Source organism: Centruroides sculpturatus, unplaced genomic scaffold (genome assembly GCF_000671375.1).
Source record: "Centruroides sculpturatus isolate CEXI.00-Female unplaced genomic scaffold, Cexi_2.0 scaffold294, whole genome shotgun sequence".
Lineage (NCBI taxonomy): Eukaryota > Metazoa > Arthropoda > Arachnida > Scorpiones > Buthidae > Centruroides > Centruroides sculpturatus.
Window position 1 is genome coordinate 108,792 of NW_019384468.1, and position 24,001 is coordinate 132,792.

The window sequence follows — 24,001 nt, forward strand, 5'->3', positions numbered from 1 at the left end:
ATCTAGAAAATAGAATAAAGTAATAAAGGTTAATCGACTGGTTAAAATAGATATAAAGAATTGCTCTTTTTTAATGAAAATTACTTACTTAAATCAGGTAAATATTATCTGAAAACCTTTCCTGCTAACTTGTCAGAGTGAAAAGCTTTATGTAGAGTCTATATTTATACATATTCAGATTTTTTTATTAAAACGTACAAAGTACATAGCCTGATGCCGCAAAGCACAATCAGAGCAGCAATACAAATACAGATAATATTGGATACAATTGATATAATTACAACAGGAATAGATAGTGCAATTGAATATATCGCGTATATACAGAACAGCCTTCAAAGTCTGGTGAGGTGTCGGCAAGAAAAAACAATGCGACAGAAGGGGTAAACACCTCGCACAGAATGCCAAATGTCTATACAGTATGTTGCATTATAGTAAAGCAACATACTCGAAGACTCGAAGTATAGTATCTAATTTTATCTACCCCTTTTTTCTAATAATCTATATATATAAAATTGCTTGTCCTGACTGACTGAATGACTCACTGATTCATCATCGCCCAGAGCAAACCGCTGAACCTAAAGAGGTAAAATTTGGTACACAGTTGGGTACGTCATGAAAATGCACACAAAAAAAGGGATTTTTCGATATTCTCCAGCGGGGAGAAGAGGGAGAGCATTAAGGCTTAACCGGAAGAACGGCTTCTACTGTACTATTTTAGATGCGATTTTTGTTTTCAATTACGTTTAGTCTTCATTGAGTTCTTGGGTGTATTAAATTGATAACATTTCAGACATTGTTATAAATGTATTTATATATTTCGATTTTTTAACCAAATGTTCAAACCGTTTTAAATTCGAATTTGTTATTGCACGCACATTGGTTCGATTATAGAAGGATTGTAAACGTTCCAGAAAATTGATCAAATTAAAAATAGTTCGTTTGATTTTGAGTAATTCTCATCATTTTCAGCGGTAGGTGTTATATAACAATTACTATGGTTGTTGAAATACTGAATATAAATGGGGTTTGCTTGCAAAACCTCCGCGGGCGAAGTCGCGGGTAACAGCTTTTAATAAAATTAAACTCTTGTTAAATTAAAGTGTCTGAATTTTACAGATAAAAGCTCATACATAATAAGAACTAGGAAACGACTTCTTATTATGTATAAGCTCTGAAATATACGAAAAAGATAATGAAATCTATTGAGCGATTTAACATCCTTCTTGAGAATGATTTATTTTCCCATTTAAAACGAATTAGAAACTTTATTCTAGACGTGTTAAACCATGTGTTAAACCATGTGTTAGACAGAAGAGAAAAGGAAGTACACTGCCAATACGATTTTAACAGCAGAATAGCTTACTGCTGTTACTGATAAATTCTGAAATAAAAAAATCCTAATTACAATGATATATAGACCTGTTATACGAAATATTTCATTTTCGTAATATCTGGAGTAAAAAAATTCAAAAATTCCAATATTGTAGTCTCGAATATGGCAGAACGACATTAAAATTATTCAATTAAACTATAAATTGCTTTTTCATTTGAAACACGTGTTTTTATATCTGGATACCTGAAATTTCAGCTTAATTGATTTTTCGAACTTATAAAACGATGGTATTAAAAACCATGTTTTGCAACATTAAATATATTTTAATATGCGTATATAAAAATTCTTCATTAGTGTTTTAATAATGAATTGAAAATTTCACATATTATAATATGAAAAATGGTTACATTAATTATTACATTCACTAAATTTAGTAACACAGTATCAGAAACAATACACACATGCGGCGACATTCTGCAAAACTGGAAATGTTTTCATCATACCGCAAAAATACAGAATAAAAAGTAAACACGTCATTTCTATTGTATATCTACATGGTGGGATCCAAAAGTTCAAGGACGGCTTATAGTTCCTTGCTTTCAACAGCTTAAAACACCTTCAACGCTTTCAACGCACTATCACCTTCAAACTAATCCTCTTGGTCGACGATACAGCGCTTGTACAGCTTGTGGAAGCTTTACTGTAAGCCATATTTTCAACTACAGGTTTCCTGTGATGCTGTTTTTACCTCATCAGATAACTGAAAACGACCTGGGGTCGTTTCCGTATCTTTGAGTCATCTTGTCCTTCATATTTTACTTTTTTCAGATCATTAGTTATTAATGACTCATTTGTTACTAAGTAGGGAAAAAATTATTTAATTCACTCTTTACTGACAGTTTTTCGGGCAAAATAAATTGTCACGTAGAAACAGAAAGGCGCATTTCGTAAAGAAATTATTACCACGAAGGATCAATGGTTTATATTCGCTTTGTTTGAAGCTGTAGGCACGTGCTTACTCTCACAAATGTAACTACGTACTGACCAGAGATAAATTACTGACTATGGCCAATCTAATGCTAGGCGGTGGTAGCGCCATTTAGTTTCACTTACGTAACGTGAACTAAACTTATGCGCGGGCGATACAAATATTATATTTTCAGAAATTTGAAAAAAGGAAAGTGCTTCAGTATTGGAAAGAATTCCTACCGCCAACCATGAAAGCTGGAATGCCTACCGTAGGGACCAGGTTGACTACTCCTGAAATAGTATATTCATCGTTTTATTTAACTACATTAATCGTTACATCTAGAGTTTTGCAAAATTTAGCTCAGCTTTGCTATTTGGAAATGCCGAGCTGAGCTTGAATTCGGACCAGAGTTGATACTGATGATACTGCATTAGAGCAGAAAAGAAGCAAAAGCAGCAATTAAAATAAAATACTGTCGCGGTCCATAGATCGCATAAGCATAAGGTGAAGAAATTTATCTCAAGCTGAGCCGTGAGCCGATATACAATTCTGGACTCCAGCTGAAATCTGAGCCGTAGCTCAGCTCGTTTGGTAGAACACTAATTACCACCACACTAAATATTAAAACTTAGTGTGATGACATTTTATATACGTAATGTAAGTATTTAAAATGCTTATGACTATTATAGGAAATAAACGAGACAAAAATTAATAATATCACACATTATTAAGTTTACATTTATTAATGTAATAAAAAATATATATATATTTTACTATTAGGTTTTAATGTAAAAAATAACCGAGTTTGGATCCATCCAAGACTTGATCCAAACTCGAGGTTCGAGTGTTGGTGAAGAACGTCAAGAAATTTTCATGTCGATCAATCTCTCACTACCTTGTGGCATCTTATCGTAAAGATGGCCGAAAATACGATGGAAATGGGGGGATAAAAGCTCAAAGGGGACGTCTTTGTATTGTTTATATCTGTTGAAAAAGTTGACAGACTATATTTCATGTCTTTGTCAACTTCTATAATATCCACGACAAACTTAATCCAGTAAAGAAATATTTAATAACGATAGTTGAGTTTACTGATCATCATAGTTAACAAAATGAGAAATGAAAATGCAATTCAAATTATTTTGTAAAATCACAAGGATCCTGGTTAGATTCAAATGTAATTAATAATGTTTTCAAGAGTCATAAAATTCCTAAATACCAAATTAAATCTAATTATTTGTTTCATTAGAAAAGGCAGTTTTCGAAAAATTTTAACGAAGTTTTATATAAAATATTTAATATTACGGTTCTTATTTCATGTCCTACTACAAGTTTTTATGGTCATATTTAGCTTTATAAATATAATTTCTTTCTTTTTTATTGTCATTGTCTACTTGAAATTAGCACATACCGGTAACTCAAAAACCATGAAGTGACAAAAATTAACTGAAAATCTTCAAATAAATTGCAAAAAATTCCAAATCAATGATAGTAATTTGTATAGTTATTTAGTTTATAAACAATTATGAAAGAATAAAAACAACACAGTTGTATGTTATAAAAGAAGTTTTGTTCCCAGAGAGATAAAAAGAAAAATTGAAAAATTTCTTACTAATATACAGTGTAATATAATATCTGTATAATCATTTTCGTTTTATACATTAAACTTGTAAAAAGCAAACACGTATATTCAGATTTACTTGAAGCTTTTCTTAGAGTAATACTCAAACCCTAACTAAGAAAAGGAATCATTAAGGATTAAACCATATATGGTGAGGACCATAAACATCTCATACTAATTCCATATAGGTGCAAAGAGTTTAATTAAAAAGTAATGAAATTTGGATTAGAAAAAATTATACAATAATTTAATTTCAATTATTTCCGATTATCATTACTAGTAGTAGACTTTGCTTCGTTTTTATACCTTAAATTACTATTAAAATAATATTGCCATATTGATATTATTATTTATATCAATATAAATTTACAAAATCATGACTTTCATATTTTAAAAATTTTCAAAAGCAAAATAATAAAAATGTTTTTCACACAAATTTCATCGTCCATTTCTACAAATTGCAGCCTTCGATATACTTGGACGTATTTGCATTTCGACATCGATTTTTCCAAGCATTCCTTAAAAATAAAAATCGAAAATTAAGAACAAAATACTTTAATTATTAAACTTTATTTCAAGTAATAAAACTTACCAGGCTTCAAAACTATGAATTCTGAAAATTTTTTTCGCGCATTTTACGGATGCTGCAATATCATCGCTACGAAGTTCTGATATATAAGAAACAGAATAACAAATTAATTTTTGATATTTCAATGCAAACAAGATTAAATTTATTTAAAATATTTACCCTCACATCGAACTCCGCATTCGTTAATATCATCCGGAGGTGCACACCAGTAACGATCATTTATCTAAAGTTACAGAAAATCTAATAAGTCACATACCCTACGATAGATTTACAATGTATTAAATAGTTATTATATTAATAGAAGACAATTAACGAACCAATTAAATATATATTTTTGGTTTATGAATCGTTCTATTATTATTGAATAATTTGCCATTATTGTTTTCCTCAAGAGTTGGAATCCTAGAATTGGTTTGGATTAATAGAATAAAGCAATGCATCATTCGATATGCCAAGGGTAAGTGCCTCTCGGAAAGACTTTTATGGAAAACTGACCCCTACTTAGACACGTGAGGGAAAAACCGCAAACTTCCACGTGACAAACCTGTCGATCAAAAGCGAAGCCACGACCCTATCTATCAATGTTCTTTGTGTTTATTCACTCCACCACTGTACATAAAATAACAAAAATGTTTATTTTTAAGTTAATTCCTATACAGTTAAAACATACAAACAAAAACGGGAAACAAAGCAATTGATATTAAACAAAACCCTTAAATAACAAATACATGGAATACGTAGAGTACATACGGACTATTTTTATATATTTTTTCCACCCTGTGGGCACTAACAGGGACCACAGGGTGCAGGCCCATTTTAGCAGGCCCATTATGGGTTCGGCCAGGGGCCACAATGGGACGGCCGGGTGGTGAAGGACGGGGTCCGACATATCCGAATGGACCAACCCCCGAAAAATTTCTGGGATTCCTTGACCCGTCCGGTTTTGATCCCGGGTCCCCCAGGGCGGTGGGCTGCCATCTTGACCGCTCGGCCATCCGGCCGTCAAAGTACGTACATATGGACTTTAAGTTATGTAGTCCACTGTTTGATTCTGATGAAAATATTTTTACGCTAATACATAGAACTATCGAAATATTTATAAATGCAGTTAGCATTATTTCAATTTAAATCCACATAAAGTATTTGAGTTTAACATACTTTAAATCATTTATTTGTTTAATGTTCCTAAAAATACATTTAGGTGTTCACCAGTGGCCGTAGATTCGAACTTCGCCAACGCCTGACAACGTGGAGTTTTCCGGATTTTATTAACATAAAATAAAATACTTTATCATTTCTATCAGTTTTGGATTTAAAACATTAGACTTTGAGCACCCCGACAGACCAACCCTGACGTTTTGGCATCGCTCACACGTGTGTTCCAACTTACGTATAAAAACTCTTGTTTTAAAATTATTAAATAACTATAAATAATATTTTAAATATTTAATTAAGAATATTAGTAGGTAAAACAAAGTGAAATTACCGTTATTTAAAATAATGTGAAGAAAATTTATTAAAAACAAAATTAAAAATAGGCAGGCGGCGCTTAAATTAATTCATCAGGTGTTGTCACGTTGTTTGTGACGTCCCTTGACGAATTAATTATATATTGTGATTTTATAAATCTATTGTAATAATTATATATAGTAATTAATTGTATATTATATCATTCATTAAACTTAAGTTTAATTTAGAGACAACACTTAAATTATGCATTCAAATTTACTTGAAAGAGTCCATGATCGTAACTTCCGTCAGAATTTGGTCCACCTTTAGCTGCAGTATTGTACGAACTTTCGTGTTCTACCAAACAAATCCCTATAAAAAAAAAAATAATAATAAATTTATATTAAATTCTTTTCATCAGGACCGGCTGGAGGCTTGCGGGGCCTCGGGAAGAAGTAATTATTAGACCCCCAAATAAGAATTTTTATCGAAAAATCATGTAATTTTATTAAACGTAATATACAAACATTAAATTATCAAATTTTCATAGAAATTTTGTCCTGAGACTGAGGCCTAAATGCACGAAAATCGAATTCAAATTAAATTTTTTATTTAGACACTTTTCCTGGATAAAATAAACGCGAAATGTTATTAAATCTTTATTATTTAATTAAATGTTAATAATAATAAATTGATAGAAATACACTTACAATGTGCTATTGTGCCACGATCGAAACCGAATCTGTTAATCAATTCTTTAGCCAATTCGCATCTATCGTAGATCTTAGCTTGCCCACAACAAAAAAGTGATAACACGACGAGAATTAACAACCTCATTGTCTCTGATTCGTTATCATTAACAATACCTGGCTTTATATAGTAAACTATCTGTTATATTATCTAATTTAATGTGAAAATAAGCCAACATCTGTTCCAGGTTGGATGAGATATGACAATATAATACTATCTAAAACATATTTATTATGACGATAAAATTAGAATAATAATCTATTTACATTTACATTTTATTTAGTTTGAAATTTACTTGGAATTACTCGTGCTGTACGTTTTATTTTATATTTTCTTTTGTTTATTTATTACGATAACGTTAAAATTACAAAATGTTTTTTGTGTACATTTGAAGGTAATTTAATTTGAAGTACTTTTAAAAATAACGTTTAAATTGTCAATATTATTCTAGAATATCGTCGATATTTAGTAATTTAATGCTGTAGTTTTTATGTAAGATGGAATTTCTTTCTAATATATATATTACTGTAATTCGACATCTATAAGACTACACTGACCAGGTAGTAACACAATATAGTTTGACCTTCGGTAATAATCTCATTTATGGCCGTAACGAAGTGAGAAGCATTAAATCGAAATAAATGATATATTCGACAGTTGTATACCGCCAACAATTTTCCCATATCAGATCGGATAAGTTAAATATGAAGGTCGGAGATTTGACCTTCAGTTTTAATGTCTTCCCCTCGTTAATAGTATCTTATAACGTCAAATTATCTGTTTGAAACAAGAAGATGCTTTCTTATTTTTTCTAATAATACTTTCAGAAGCGGTCATTTTAAAGTTTATAGAAAATTAAACATTTCATCGATGTATTTAACTTTAAATTTTTCTAAACTAAAATTGGATTGATTGGATAAGGCGACATACCGGCGATCTGTAAAGAGGAAAGGGCCTTCCGAGAGGACTTTTACGAAAAACTAGGCCCTGTCTAAGAGTTAGACACGTGAGGAAAAGCCGGAAAACTCCACGTGGCCAACGTGTTGGTCGGAAGTCGAACCCACGACCCCGCCGTTGTTTAGTGGTTTTATCCACTCGGCTACTGATGGGTTCTCTACAGTAAAATAAAAATATAAAATTTTGTGTTGGTTTTTTAAATTCTTTTAATTTAAAATTAAAACTGTAAAAACAAACTGTGGTAAAATAGAACGATTTTTGGAATTTTAATTGCATCACAAAGTCAATACAAAGAATTAATTGTAAGTTATAACTAGGTTATCAGTTTAATGATTATACCGAAGTCTATAAGTCATTTCTATGAATTCACAAATAATTTACCAAGTAAACTGTAGATTGAATGTTTCACTATTTGAATTGTCCACTTTCTTTTTTAAACTCTTTTATTTAAGATAAAAGACAAACTTTGAGGATATACCTGGTCCCGAAAACAATGCATTTTAATGACGTTTTAAGGGTGACATTACCCCACCATTATATATATATATATATTAATGCACTGAGGTGATATATATTATAGGGAAGCCCATCATCACCACCAATCCCTACAGCAACCTCGAAAAATCTGGCCAATAAAATTTTTCTTTCATTCAGAAATAAATCCTGGTGCATTTGTTTTGTTCGAATAATGTACACTATTACGTCAATTTGATATTATTCACACAGTTTTCTTATGAGAAAGTGTGATAATGACGTCAATTTGACCTAAAGTATACACTATTTACACAAACTTATTCATTTCTAGTGTTTATCACGCATGAAATTCTTATTATTTTAAGCATTGCATACTACTTACTAAACTTTAAACAACAAACAGCTAAACGATGTATAAAAAATAATACTTCATTTATTTGTAATAAAATAAATATTTAAAATGATTTATAACTTAATTAATAGTCATAATGTATGTAAGATAAGTGCTTAAAAGCTTTTTTCTCATTTTATAAGGATAAATTAAAATGTCTGAATATATGCAACCTTTTTAGCAACGTTAAGTAACATTTGGTGTTTGTTTTTATCTTTGGTTAATAATTTTTCACCAATTTAACGATTCACTTAAATAGAAGAGGCGTAGAATTACGATTTTTTCATAGCTCTTAGTCACTTTATAGAGTTTATTAGAGAATAAAAATATAGCTGTAGGTGTTATAATTCTCTGCACCTGAATTTATAAAGAAATAAAACCTCCCTGTTTCAACGTAGGCCTATATTAATTTTATTAGTAAAATAAGAGAGACAGCATTTAAAAACAAAATTTATACTTTGCTTTCACTGTATATGACTTACTGATTCATTTCAATAATTCTAATATATTTTAATATAATTTTATTTTAGTTAATAATTTTGATTTCTATTTAAAATTACAATAAATTGTTAACTTTTCTTTGTTACAATATCTTCATACTGTAGCCCTCGATTTAACGGACCTCTATTTAACCTCACTTTAGATTTATAAATTCGTCCTAAGGAATACCTTGTAACTAAATAGGGTCCAAACCCCCTAAAATAGGGACTACATAAACCCCGGCCAACTAGCAGTGTTCAATGGTTTAAACCTATAAGCCAACCAAGTAAACTAGCATACCATGAAACTTGCTAATGAAAATGATGTGGCGTGTTTGATATGTAACGAAACATTTGGAGACAATCGGCCGGGCAAACGTTGTGTGCAATGTGTAAACTCAATTTCAATTAGCAAACGTGTCTTCCAGTACTCGAGTGGATAAATTTACTGAATACCTAACCAACGGGCTACCTATGAGAATTTTTCCAAGATTTCTTTGTCTAATAACTAAATAGGGACCATTTTTACATTGAAAGTCCCTCCCGGAAGGCAAGCCTTCCAGACAGATCGCCCAGAACCCTTATTCCATCAATCCAGTCTAATCCAATTGAAAAAAAAAACAATTTTAAATTCTGTTTTACTTACTAGTTTATCAAAATCCTTTATTATAATAATATTTGAAATTAGTTTATGTACAGTTTCGGTTCAAAATATTACAAAGTAAAAATGATTAACTGAAACAATTTATGGTTTAATTTTTAAAATATTTTATGAAATTTTAGTTATTTTTACAATTTAATTTTGTCAAATAGTTAAATATTTTGTGACGGATTTTGATTTTTTAAAAACGAGAAAAAATTACTTAAACGTCTATAATTGCTATTTCTTCCTGATGATCGGAGTTTTTATTCATTACTTCTTTCGATTCGAAAAATGTATTGTCTTCTGATGAACTCTCGAAATCCGATCCTATCTTTTCTTCTGGGATGGAAGTTGCATCACCCTTTTCTTCATTGAAAATTAAGCGAGTTTCTCCTAACTCCTGAAGATTCGATATGGTTCCACTCAATTCTTCAATTACATCTGCTATGTTCGATAATTCGTGAACGATCGATTTATGAGCTTTTTCTACATCTATCAGCTTCAGTTTCATTTTTTCTCTTTCTTCTTTCATGTTTTGATATTTCTGTACAGCACTCGATAAGAATTTCTCGTTAATTTCTCTCACCTCGGCCATGTTATCAGCAGAATTCTTGAGCATTATTGCTCGTTTCTCAAAATTTTTTTTGAATTCCTGAACTAAACTATTTAATTTCTGGAATTCGAGCTCGTATTCTGTTAAGTTCTTTAGAAAATCTTTCTTTTCATTCTTTTCTTCTGCATCTGTGCTATTGTTCATTGTCAATTGGGTTAACAAAACTTGAACCAAACCGAATAACTCCTGAACGTAATCATCCATATCTAGCTCTTCACCATTCTTAGTGTCCCATTTAGAAAAGCTTCCTTCGTGTATGGTAATGTAACTGTTGATTTCCAACAGAAGATCTTGCATGGTCCTCTTCCATTCATTCATTTTTGAGATTCCCGTTTTATTTTATTGAGCGCTGATGAAAATTTTACTTGTTTTTTTATAACAATAGACTCACCAGATTGCAACAATTTTGGACATTTCCCATTATTAAAATGGTCTAAAATATCAAATTAAAATCAATTTGGACGATTTATTAAAGATATATAAAATTAAGAAATTGAAATATTTTAAACATATTTTATAATATACAATTGTATATTTTTATAACTTATGACTTTACATATTGCACTTCAATTTCCTACGAATTAAAATTAATAAAATTTTCATAAATGAACACGGACAGAGATGTAGTTTCTTAGTGTTCATATAAAAGCAAGAAGCATAATCAAATTTATTTTTATGCCTTAAAGTATAATTTTTACAACCAGGTGCAGAAGTAACACTTATCATTAAATTCTTATATGGAGATAACATTACTAGTATATTATCATCAACCCAAAAACATTGGCAATGTAAGGAATGGTGACAAGGAGACAGGAAATTTATTTTTTATTAAAATGCCTGAAGTATAAAATTAGAATTTATATTCCTTTATTCGTTCTACAAATGACAGTCACGGACGTACCGAGAAACGTCTGTATTTTGGCATCGATTCTTCCAAGCAACCCTTCAAAATATAAAGAAAAGAATGAGCGCCTAATATTAAATGGCATTTTTATTATAAAAATCTAGCTTACCAGGCATAGAAATTATGTACTTCAAAAATTTTCTTCGCACATTTCACTGCTGTCGATATATCATCAGTTCGAAGATCTAAAATTTATAAATTAACACACATTAAATGCTATGGTTTAGGTTAATTTGTTGAACCCAACTAGAATTCATTCACCTGAGCATCTAACATTACATGCATTAACGTGATGAGAAGGTGAGCACCAATAACGATCGTTTATCTACATCAAAATAAAACAAAACAATTTCTTATTTTAAGAAAATATTATCAATTAAATATTAATAATTCGTATTTTTATAATTTAGTAACATTGTGAATTAAACAACTAAACATATAACTAACTTAATATATTGGGTTGTTCGGAAAGTAAGTTCGTTTTTTTACCACTAGACGGATTAGTGGTATTTTTCCCGCCATTTTCGTTTTAAACCGTATTATCATTATATATTTTGACAGCTAGCATTTTATGGCTTATTTGTAAAAAAATTTGTTTGATTTCGTGCAATTGTTTATTTTTTGTGTCCCATCAAATATGGAAGATCGAAAGCAGCATCTTCGGCATATTTTGCTTTTTTATTACCAAAAAAATAAAAATGCCGTTCAAGCAAGAAAAAAATCGTGTGACATGTATGGTGGAGATGTGTTGACAGAACGACAGTGCCAAAACTGGTTTACAAAATTTCGTTCTCGCAATTTCAGTATTGAAGATGCACCACGTTATGGATGGCCAATTGAAGCCAATGAAAACAAAATAAAAGTACCGATTGAAGCAAACTGCGGAATAACAACACGTGAAATCACTAAGAGATTAAATTTGTCAAATTGAACTGTTTATGAGTACTTGAAACAAATTGGTTTCGTTTCAAAGCTCGATATATGAATTCCACGAGTTCTTAAAGAGAAATGCTCTATTTGGTGGGATATTAAAGAAATTTTTTTTGGAGCTTTTATCAGACAATTTAACAATTGATTCGAAAGTGTACTGCATTCGACTAAACAAATTGCGTAATATCATCAAACAGAAAAAACCAGCCAGAATTGATAAAAAAAAAACAGCTATAGTGTTTTACCACAATAATGTCAAATTTCACACAAGTTTGCTAACTCGTCAAAAACTGTTATAACTTAGATGGGACGTGCTATCACACCAACCGTATTCGCCAGGTCGAGCACACTCAGATTATTACTTGTTCCGGTCGGTACAATTTTTTTTAACTGTAAGACATTTACTTGAAATGACAATGTCAAAAATCACTTGGATCGGTTTTTTGTAAGCAACGATCAAAACTTTTATGAATGTGAAATCGTGCTACTACCAGAAACTATGACAACAGGTATTTGACCAAAATGGTCAACATATAATTCAATAAAATATTTATTTATCATAAGAATATTGCGTATTTTCCACGGAAAAAAACGAACTTACTTTCCGAACAACCCAATAGTTTGTAGTGCGTATTGTTTTTTGTAGGTCTTACTATATTATTTTGTAATATAGATACAGTCATACAAATAAGGAGAAATAGGCAACTACCCTCAGATTCAGGAAAAACAAAGGTAAAATTCGGGCAAAGCAGAAACAAAAAATCATACTGGAAAAGTAAAACGGTTAGCGAATAAAATCTTCATTAAGTTCTACTCTACTCGAGATATGACACACGACCTCTTCTATTTCCCCACCCCTCGACTTTTAACCACCAAAATTTAATAGCATCAATTCTCCTAATACACAAATCTCCCTGCAAAATTTCAGAAAATTTTGACAAAAGATACAGGAGTTATTAAAGCTTCAAACAGGGTGAACAAAATCCTGTCCCCTACCCACACACACTAACATACACACGTACAGAAAAAATCTTCAAGTTTATTTATTTAATTTTATTTGTGTAAAATTTTGGACAATTCGGCCTCCTCTTAACCGAAATATACCAATAAGCTCATGAATATAGAAATACCTGAAAGAGTCCGTGATCATAGCTACCATCCCAGTTTGGTCCTCCTTTTCCTGCTGTATTGTAAGAACTTTCGTGTTCTACTAAACAGATCCCTATAATTAAAAACAAACATTTAATTAATTAGATTAAAAGCTTGATTATACATTAATTATTTAGCTATTTATATTTAAAATTATATGAACTTACAATGTCCAATTGTCTTCCGACTAAAATGGAATCTATGTAACAATTCTCGAGCTAATTCGCATCTGTCGTAGATCTTTGCTTGACAATACGTCTGCAAAAGTGCAACGAAAACCAGTAGAAACTTCATCTTAACTGATTCTGTACTTGTTTTCTATTGTATTTATATACCATTTATTTAAACTTAATATGTAAAGCAGACAATAAATAAATCTATCACATAAATACAAGTGACACAAACTTGCAGGACATGATGTGATAGTCAAGACTACTTGGCTTGGAAATTCTGAAAAATAAATTCTTAAAATTTAACTTTATACAATTTTTTATTAGTAGAATGTGTTTTACCCTCAATAATAATAATCAAATGCTTCAAATTTTACTTTTTTTTTTTAAATATAATATGTGAAGAAGCAACAACCTTTGGAATATGTAATAAATTGTAAGGTGTAATTAGAATCCTGAATAAGTTTTAAAAAAATTCTCTTAGTGCCTATAGGGAGGAAATTAAGAATAAACATATTTGAAAATATTACTTAATTCGATAATAATTTTAATAAATAAAAAATTTTCTAACAGGTTTTATTGTGCAATCATTTGAAATAAATTTCTCTTTTTATGTCAAACGAGCAAAAGTGAAGGCCACCATCAATGATGTCAGATATGAAATATGTAATTTTAGTAGTATATATGAAATTACATATAAAATTACGCCATGCAATCACTAATAAAAATGTATTATCTTAACGCTCTACCTATAACTAATTGCTTACTGTCCTCCTATCTATAAGCCACCCTGTATATTTGGGGGATCAGGCCAATGACAATAAGTAAGAAAAATTTGTCGGATTCTGAGTGAATGTAACAAAAACCAGCAATGAGTTGCTCATCTTTTCCGGCAAGATTTAAAATTCTGCTGGCGCTATCTGTTATATTTTATTTTTAAAAATTTTTATATTTTAACTATTATTAAATGGCAAAAAAAAACTTTAATTTTAAGGACAGGTATTAGTTTTATAAAAAAAAAATTTGTAAACGCTATGAACGAGTAAAATCGTCATTAAGTCCGAACCTAATGGAGATACTCATGACTCCCATTATCTCCCCTCCCCCTCCATCTTTAACCACCAAAATTTAATAGCATCAATGTCCCTAATACACAAGCCTCCCTACAGAATTTCAGAAGTTTTCGATAAAAAGCACAGGAGTTATTAAGCTTCAAAGGTTGGTAAACAGAAATCGTCTCCCCTATACACACACAAACACACTAACATTCATACATACAGAAATTACTCCCGAATTTTTTTTGCATTTCTCGACGTATCAAGGTCCCTCGAGTCCAAAAATGTAAAAATCATTTTTACTCGTACAGAAATATTAGGTGATATCTCATCTGTCTCTGATCGATCCCGTAATGTTGGCTGTTTACGAAGCTAATCAAGATTATTTTACTGTATTAATAAAATAAACAACACAAGACATTTTGGAGTTAATTTTTTAATTGATTCGTAACGAAATTTATAAAGAAAAATGTAAAAGAATATAACGTTTATTTTGATTTGTATGTTATTAAAATCAGTTGCGTGGTCGTCTCAAGTTGCAATCTCGAATATAAACATCAACATCTTTGTTTCGACAGTTGTTTAACCAAGTTTCCCTTTTAAATATATTTAAAGGTGCATTTAGTTGATTACATTTAAATCAATATATCAATTGTTATTTTATGTAACTTACCACATATTAAAAGATCGAAATGAAAACATGAATCTCGCACATTTTACCGCTTTCGTGATATCATCTGTACGAAGATCTGAAAAGATTAAATATGTATAGCCTATATGTATCATATGCACACTATATATATCTCCTCGTAGTCTATTTAAAGGTTACCTTCACATCTAACTTGACATAAAACACTATCGTCTGGTGGTGAACACCAACACCGATCGTTTATCTGCAAGGAAATAAATAAGCGAGCGGTTTTAAACACTTTTTATTACTTCAAAATTCTAGTTATATTTTATTCATATCATAGATAATTTATAAATTTTATGTGAAAATAATTATATTATTGTTTTGATTTACCGAAAACAGTCCGTGATCATAACTTCCATCGGGATATGGCCCAATTACAGATGATGTATTATATCCACTTCCATGCTTTATAATACACATCCCTATTACAATAATAATGTATAAATAGGCTATATCAATTAACATACATTAAAACTGAAAAAATATTATTTAAATTTTATGTATTAATGAAATTATGAATTGAATTAATGGGAGATAAGGCGATCTTGGTCCTGAAGGTAACCGAAGAGGACTTTCTACGGGAAAGTGGCCCTATTTAAGGATTACTGTATACAAGCTTCAAAAATCTGAAAAAAAAATTGCTTAGAACTAAGTTTAAATATTAAAATACAAACTTACAATGCCCAAGTACACTTCGATTAAAACCAAATCTGTACATCAATTCCCGAGCTAATTGGCATCTTTCATAGATCTTGGCTTGACAACAACAAAAATAGCAAAGCGTAAATACGTAAAGAAATGACTTCATTTTATTCTAAACACTATTATAATTTAAAATATAAGAATATAAGTTTTATATAGAATTTATCGCTTAATTTAATTTCATTTATATAGTTTAACTAATAAAATCTGATACTAGAGTATAGAATTATAAAATTTCTTTTTAATTTTAAACTTGATACTCTTATTGCGATAATTATTTTTGTAAAAATAATTTACCTTCTAAATTTACATGTGTATGGGAAGACGATTTCTGTCCACCACCTTTGAAGCTTAATAACTCCTGTACTTTTTGTCAAAAATTTCTGAAATTGTGTAGAGAGGTTTATGTATTAGAGGCCTTAATGCTATTAAATTTTGGTGGTTAAAGATAGAGAGGATGGGGAGATAATGGGGTTCATGAGTATCTTCATTAGATTCGGACTTAATGACGATTTTATTTGTTATTAGCATTTACAAGTTTTAATAAAACTAATCCCTGCTCTCAAAATTAAGCTTTTTGCCATTCTATAATAGTTAAAATATAAAAATTTAAAACATATAATATGATAACAGATGCACCACCAATTAAATGTTGCCATGAAAGTTGAGCAACTCGTTGTTGGTTTATTTTTTTTTTTGCTTTTGAAATAAAAACATGCTAAATTATAATTTATTTATTACAAACTAATAAAAATCTTCGTATCTTTTCCTTTTATTTAGTAAAAATATTGTACAATAAACATTTCTAAATTTAAATATAAGGTTAATGTTTACAAAACAAATGATTTAACTTCATAGAATTGCACGAACGCAATCAATTCTATAATGTTTAATCTGTTTTGTAAATTCTGTGAAAAGTTTGCGTGTAAATAAAGGAATAGAAATGGAAAATAATTTTTAGAATACTTTTTAATTTACCTATTATTATTGTTATATTTATACAGCATTTAAATGAATTTCAATTTCTAATATCCTACCGTAAAAAATGAGTCGAAGCATTGTATCAGATAATAAATATATAAAAATATTATATCTAACAATTTTTTTTTAAATTTTAACACAAATTTTTCTATATGAAGCTCTATCTCAGATACTTTTACAACGATAAGAGTGGTTTCCGCAGTGGTTTTCAATCCATTGAGTTATTGGCACATTCATAATTTTAGTTTGCTCATCCACAAGATTACGTGAAATATGCTTTGTATGTAAACGAAAAGTGATGTTAAAGGTCTGTAATTTTTTATATAATAAAAAATGTACAGATAATATTAAAACGTGGAGAAATGTTTGCCATTTTAAAGTTATTTTATGAAATTTTATGGCCTCCTCTATGGTTTTAGCTGGTATGCCATGGATTGAGAAATCTCTGGCATACCAGTGATGGAAAGATTGCCCATTATTATTTCTTTACAATATGTTTATATTTTAGCATTTTTACCATAAATTTTCAGTTTTTATTCTTTATTTTAATTAATAAAGCAATAAATTTATTAAACGCTGGCAGCCCATTGTTGGCCGAATGGATAAAACCACTAAACACTAGTCGTAGATTTGTTCCACATGGGCTGGCCACGTGGTTTCTCGGGTTTTCTCTATGTTAGTGACACCTAAATAGGAGACAGTTTTGCACAGAAAGCCTCCCGTGCATTACCTAATCCCATTAAACCAACCAATTTTTATTTTTCAAATCAATCTAAATTTATAATCTATTGTAATTATTCTGATTTTACGAAATAACGCTTTTATTGATTCTAATTTTTGTTAGTGTTTGTAGTTATTAAACGTAGATAATTAAAGTAGTAAATTATATATTTTTATCTATTTCAAAAAACTAATTAAAATCATAATGTGATGTTTCGAAACAATAAAAAAATTCCCGTTTTTTTTTAAATAAAACAAAAAATAATTAAAATGTGTACTTTAAGTTAATATAAATGATTTTCCTCAACAACTACAAATAATTTTGAGAAAATTTATATACAGTAGTCTATAATTACCTTTGTATCAATTATGATGCCATTTTAAATGGAAGGTTTTAATCATTAATAGTTATATTTCTAATAATCAAAATGTATGTTCAGAAACAAAAGCAAATAAATAAGTTAATCATAAATGAAACGTTACAGTTTTAATTTGGCGTCGTCTTCAATAAAAGCGAATTTATTATCCTCTGTATAATAATAGCTCTGATCAAGGTGAAACTACTACTTTAAAACTACAGAGTAAGTAAGCTAATAATAATTATTTTTATATAGTTTGTTGTGTCAGAATAGTATATTTTTAAATCTTTATTATATATACTGTAGTATGCTCTCGATTTAACGAATTCTTATTTTACATACTTCGGATTTAACGTACAAAAAATTCTGTCCCTGAAATTAGAATTAGAGACAACGCTAAAGGTTGGGTCAATGAGTTTAAAGTACTTAATGTGACTACAATGTAGCCTAATTTTTTCTCTCTCTTCTACATATATGCACTGAGACGACCTTTTTCTTATCAATATAAATTCTAGGATTTGGCCAGGCCCCCAACGAAGCGGCTGAGTGATGAGGGACGGGCTTGATATCTCCCCAAAAAAATTCTTAGAAATTTTCGGCCATTTTCGAAGGGTAACTCTTAATATTAAACTATTAAGCTTTCAGTTCGAGGACTTTTTTCATGTGATGTGTATTTTGCTAAATCCCTAATTATTAAACTATAGAATAAAGTTTAATCATTAATACCACAAGAATGTGATTAAATTTATTCACTTACATGAAAGAGAAATGCTAGTAGTTGATTGTAATAAATGATTAAATTGGGATTTCTAGGTATTTTTATTATATTTTTAATAATGAAATTAAATAACAAATCAAGCCTGGTCCAAGGGTGGCAAACCTAAGGCACACGTGCCCAAAATGGCACGTTAGGAGAAATCAATTTATCACACGATTTCGTTTTATCACTTGTATTTTCTCAATCATTCTTTTGATTTGGCACTTGATCTCCTTTTCTTCAATCCAGCTTCTTTACATTTATTCTAATTAAGATATACTATATTCGTCTTATTTCTTTATAGGCCCTACATAGTTATTGGAAGTCCACAACATCGGCACACTCAAACATTTTTAAAGCAATTATTTCTGCAATAATTTTTAATCGTATTTTTAATTTATTTAATTTAAAATATATTCTCTCCGCCTTAAAATTAATAGAGGAAATTTTTTGAATTGAAATAACGTGACTTCTGGTTTCTCTAACTGAAATAATGTCAGGCTAATTAAAATTACTTTTCTTTTAACAGATGTCTCGTCAAGCGAAGAATTCGTCTTTTAAAGAACAAATTATAGACTTAATAAAATCAAAAAATCTGTGCGATATCAAAATAATCGTCGGACAAGAAAATGAAACTTTTCAGACCCATAGCTTATTGTTATCGGCATGTAGTGAAGTGTTCCGTGATATGATTTACAATGCTGAGGGTGAAACTAAAAATATTTTAACTTTGATTGACGTCAATCCTAAAGATTTTAAAATTTTCTTACAGTAAGTTTTGTTTTTCATTTTCTTTATTATTATTTGCCTTTTAAGTTACGGCAACGCAACATTTGGGCGATCTGCGTATGGGGATGCCTTCCGGGAGGTCTTTTAAGGGTAACTGGCTTCTGTTCAGGCGTTACAGACGTGGAGAAATAGCCGAAAAACTCCACGTGGCCAGCCCTCCTGGCCAGGCGCGAACCCACGACTGAAATCCTAGTGTTCAGGGACCGAAACTGCTTGTCACTGGTGGGCCTGTTTTATTATACTTTAGGAAATTAACAAAGGAGGTTAAGCAATTGGAAAATTCAAAAAAATCTGAAACACTGCATTCAAATAGAATTATTCAACTGCTTTTTTTTTTTCGTGCCATATTACAGTTTGAGGAAGCGAAATCTTCTCTTCGGAATAAATGTGGATTTCTCGTTTAGCGGAAGAACTGCCGATCGGAGAGAGAAATGGAAAAAAGTTTAAACAAAACTTATATCCATTTTTATGTCTACAAAGCTAAGTATCGACAAATTCATATTTTTCGATTTTATTCCTACCACTAACCCATAAAATAAAATTTTTGCTCTGTACATTTATGCGAAAATATTTCTCCATAGCCTCTTTTCATAAAGCATTATACGTAATATTACTTAACATGCTGTTTTTATTATCAAATTAACTTTTACTAATTTGGAGAAACCTCACGATACATAAGATAACGCATGAAATTTTATTTTAAAAATTGATGGTGGGGTAACTCGAAAAACATGAATTTTTCGGTACTTATCTAGCTCTGTGGACATGACAAAAGATGCAACATTTTGTTTAAACTATTTTCGATATAACTGGTGAGTTATTCTGCAAAAACAAGAAAAATCAAAATTTTTTCTAGTGTACTAGAAATTGATTGTGGAATGGAAAAAAATAGTGAATTTGAAACCGAAAGAAAAATGAATGGCAGCTTACTAGAAAATAAATGATCATAGATTCAATGGATATTGAATCTATTATCACTTATTTTGAATCTGTTGAACCTATTGATTCTATTCAATAGATGGTATTGTGCTGCATGCACCAATGGCTCATTCGATAAAACCACTGAATACTGGGTTTTCGCATTACCAATGGGCTGGCTACGTGGATTTTTCCAGTATTTCTTCATCTTAACGATACTTAAAAATGGTTAGTTTGCCATAGAAGATCCTCCAGAGAGACACACTCTCCTTGGTAGATCGCCCATGTAGCGTTTCCTGTATACAAACAATAAAATAATTGGAAAGAGTTTGTATCTTTCCAATATCAAATTTATAGCTCAGTGAGAAATAAATTATTTAATTAATAAATACGTTATCACTTTCAGAAATTGCTTTCTGTGATATTTATAATATTCTTCACCAAGTAAGACCCAATCAATATTGATGAGAATCAATATTGTGTGTGTATGTGTGTGTGTGTGGTTCATAAAAAAATATGTATTCATTTATTCATGTGTCTGGCTGGGATAGTGTCCGCTGACGTCACCGATGATAACCCCACCCAATCACGTGATTTAATCCACATGATTCATTATTGTTTCCTGTTATGTCCACAAGAATCGATGTGACTTGTTATGTTTCTATTGAAGTTTATATGGTGATTTTATTTATTTATTTATTATTACTATATCAAATATTCAGTTTTATCAATTTGTAAACATGTTTTTCAAGAATTTTACCATTAAATAATTACAATTTCAATACAATAAATTTAAATAATTATTATTTATGATATTGAAATTTCTTAGAAGAGAAGGAAATTACATTTATTATTTTTATTTTTAAATATGTAATTGTTAAAAAAAATAATTTTAATAGTAAAAAGAAAATCTTATTTCGATTTTCGGATATTTATTTTATTTTTTATTTTTTTACGAAAGGTTTTATTTTATTTTTTCATTTTATTTCTGTTTTTTTTTTTAAACGAAAGTGAATTACATTTATTTCATCACATTTCAAGAAAATGAAAGTGGCATTATTTTTGTAATAATGATTTATGTCACTATCGTAACTTTTCAACGAATCTAAAGAAAAATAAATAAAATAAAATTTGAAAAAAAAAGACATTGCTGAGTATCCATAAAAACATCTGCTGTGTGATGATAATCGTTGGAAAATATAAAGTTTTTATCGAGAAAACATAATAAACTTTTTAATGATTAACAAAGAAAAACATGACTAAAATAACCGTGTTAAATTAACTCTGTTGAATGTTGAAAACATGTTAAATTAACCATGTTGAGTATTGAAAATAATATCGAATTAACCGTGTTGAAAGTTAGAAACAATTTTGAATTAAGCATACTAAATGTCGAAAATCACGTTGATTATTCTAAAACAATATTGAATTAACCATGTTGAATGTTGATAAAGCACGTTAAATTGACCACGTCGAATTATCCATATTAAATATCGGAAAACACCGTTAAAGTAACTATTAAATGTTGAAAACAATATTAAATTAACCTCGAAACAATAAACAATTCATTTTTAAATCGACGTCTTCTATAATTATATATATATTCTTATAAGTAAGTGAAGGATATTATTTGTTTCATTATTTTCTTAGAATAATGAAAACGTCAGTAACTATAATGGTACTTTTATGTTATTTATGACAAAGTTAATTTATACTTTCAGTAAATAAAGTGTATGTATGTATATGTAAATAAATATACATATATATATATTAAAAAATGAAGCAGTACTCATTAAAATGCACGGAAATGAAGCAAGGAAACATTTATGCATTAGAGAGAATTGAATACACTCGCAGCTGGAGGCAATTATTGATTACTAAATATACGATGTTGCTGGAACAATGAGTTTTATGTGATGGATTGAGAATTCTGAGTCTATTAAATAAATAAATGGTTCAACTATCATCGTTATTACACTGGTTTAACAATAGGCTAATATATTTACTTCTACGTAATCTGGTCGTTTTCTTATTTACTCTGTTTTATTTTATTTTATTTTTTTTAAGAGGGAAGAAAATTGTTTTTTAGAATTAAATCTTGTCAAGAGACGAAGAGAAAAGAATGAGAAACAAGTAAATAATTCAAAATGATTATATTATTAGAATTTCTTTAATGGGTTTTTATTGTGTTGAAATTATGTGAATGCCTTCAAGCGTTAATTTCAATTAATTAATTTATTATCATCATCATTGCTTTGTTAGATATGCCATTATCTGATATTGTTTCTTCTTATATAGAACTAGTTTGTGATAGTAAATTAGTGTTTTTTTTTTTTCCTTCCTTTCTTCGGGATTGAGTGATGTTTCATACAAGTCAAGTTCATGCTTGAACTGTCAGTTGATGTTTTCATCTGGAAAATCTCTGTCGTTGAAAATCCCAACTCAACCAATACTTGTTCTCATCTTTGTCAAACAGCTGTCGAATTTACTGTTTCTTTATATATATATATATATATAGTAATGTATAAAAATCGATTCCTCCAAACCTTGTCTTTATGTGCCGGCCAAGTAGCAATATCTCGCTTCGTTTTTATCATTACAGTCAATTACATAATGTCTTTTCTAAATCGTATTACATTTTAAAACAAGAAAAAAATTAATTTCATTGATAATAGTTTTNCTTTTAAATATACTTTACTGTAATTATTTTAATTATATTAATACATAAGTATAAACATCAATGTTTTAAACATTTTATACGTATAAAGTGCAGTCCAAAAGTTAGTTAACCGCGTTTTTGCGTGTTTCGAGTACACGTCGCGAATGTAAATCGTAAACTGAGTTAAGAATAACGTGGTTATCTTTTACAATAGGAGTAAATTTACATGTTTATGTACGCCCAAAAGTCATTTAACCGTTGTAAATACTAAATTTCTGTCTTATTCCGTATCGAAATGTACCAATTTTCGCTACAATACGGCAAAATTTTTTTCTTTACTACAGTTAACTGACTTTTTGAATCGCCCCGAATAATAAACATTTTTATTTTATTTTATTTTCAATTTTTACATTTAGTTATAAATAAAAATACTTGTATATAAATATAGACTTTTATGTACGTCAAAAGTTAATTATAATAATTAGTATTATCACTAAATAATTATAATATTGAAGCGAAATTTCACAACAGAGACCTCGTAAAATTAATCTCAATATTGTAACTATTGAATCACAAACAGAATCAATGAATATATTCAAATGAAAGCTTGGCATTCCCGACATAACTGTGCAAACACTTAGATAACTATGCCTCATCTGTTAACATTTGGTTGCGATTGTTGCATGCACAGTCATTATCAGTATTTGTGAGTAATTTATATCCCATTGAAAGAGGCTCTGACTTAGTTGCCAATGCTCTTGTTGGCTAATGAAAATATTAAATTCTCCATTGCTTACTTAACTACTGACAATGAAAGTTAAGTGAAAGCTCGGTTTCTCTTTACACAAATTATACAGAATGAATTATTTTTACACATAATATAAATTAAACGCGATAGTTAATTATGGAATTAGTTAGATATTTTAAAATTTTCCATAATTTATC

General features: G+C 29.5%; 3 protein-coding genes across 3 annotated transcripts; all 3 read right to left on the bottom strand.

The window, feature by feature from the left end:
- Positions 1-3,272: 3,272 nt before the first annotated feature.
- LOC111621094 (lysozyme-like) lies at positions 3,273-6,830 on the bottom strand. The gene is made up of 5 exons (XM_023363154.1): positions 6,673-6,830; positions 6,243-6,334; positions 4,673-4,736; positions 4,517-4,592; positions 3,273-4,442 (listed from the first exon to the last, which is right to left on the bottom strand). The coding sequence occupies exons 1-5, from the start codon at positions 6,797-6,799 to the stop codon at positions 4,376-4,378; spliced, it is 426 nt and encodes a 141-aa protein (XP_023218922.1). The 5' UTR covers positions 6,800-6,830; the 3' UTR covers positions 3,273-4,375.
- A 4,009-nt stretch (positions 6,831-10,839) lies between these two features.
- LOC111621096 (lysozyme-like) lies at positions 10,840-13,861 on the bottom strand. Its single transcript, XM_023363157.1, has 5 exons — positions 13,420-13,861; positions 13,234-13,325; positions 11,435-11,498; positions 11,283-11,358; positions 10,840-11,212 (listed from the first exon to the last, which is right to left on the bottom strand). Exons 1-5 carry the CDS (start codon positions 13,544-13,546, stop codon positions 11,146-11,148), a joined length of 426 nt encoding a protein of 141 aa, XP_023218925.1. The 5' UTR covers positions 13,547-13,861; the 3' UTR covers positions 10,840-11,145.
- Positions 13,862-14,590: 729 nt separating this feature from the next.
- LOC111621095 (lysozyme-like) lies at positions 14,591-16,027 on the bottom strand. The gene is made up of 5 exons (XM_023363155.1): positions 15,850-16,027; positions 15,502-15,593; positions 15,307-15,370; positions 15,151-15,226; positions 14,591-15,073 (listed from the first exon to the last, which is right to left on the bottom strand). The coding sequence occupies exons 1-5, from the start codon at positions 15,977-15,979 to the stop codon at positions 14,992-14,994; spliced, it is 444 nt and encodes a 147-aa protein (XP_023218923.1). The 5' UTR covers positions 15,980-16,027; the 3' UTR covers positions 14,591-14,991.
- Positions 16,028-24,001: the final 7,974 nt, after the last annotated feature.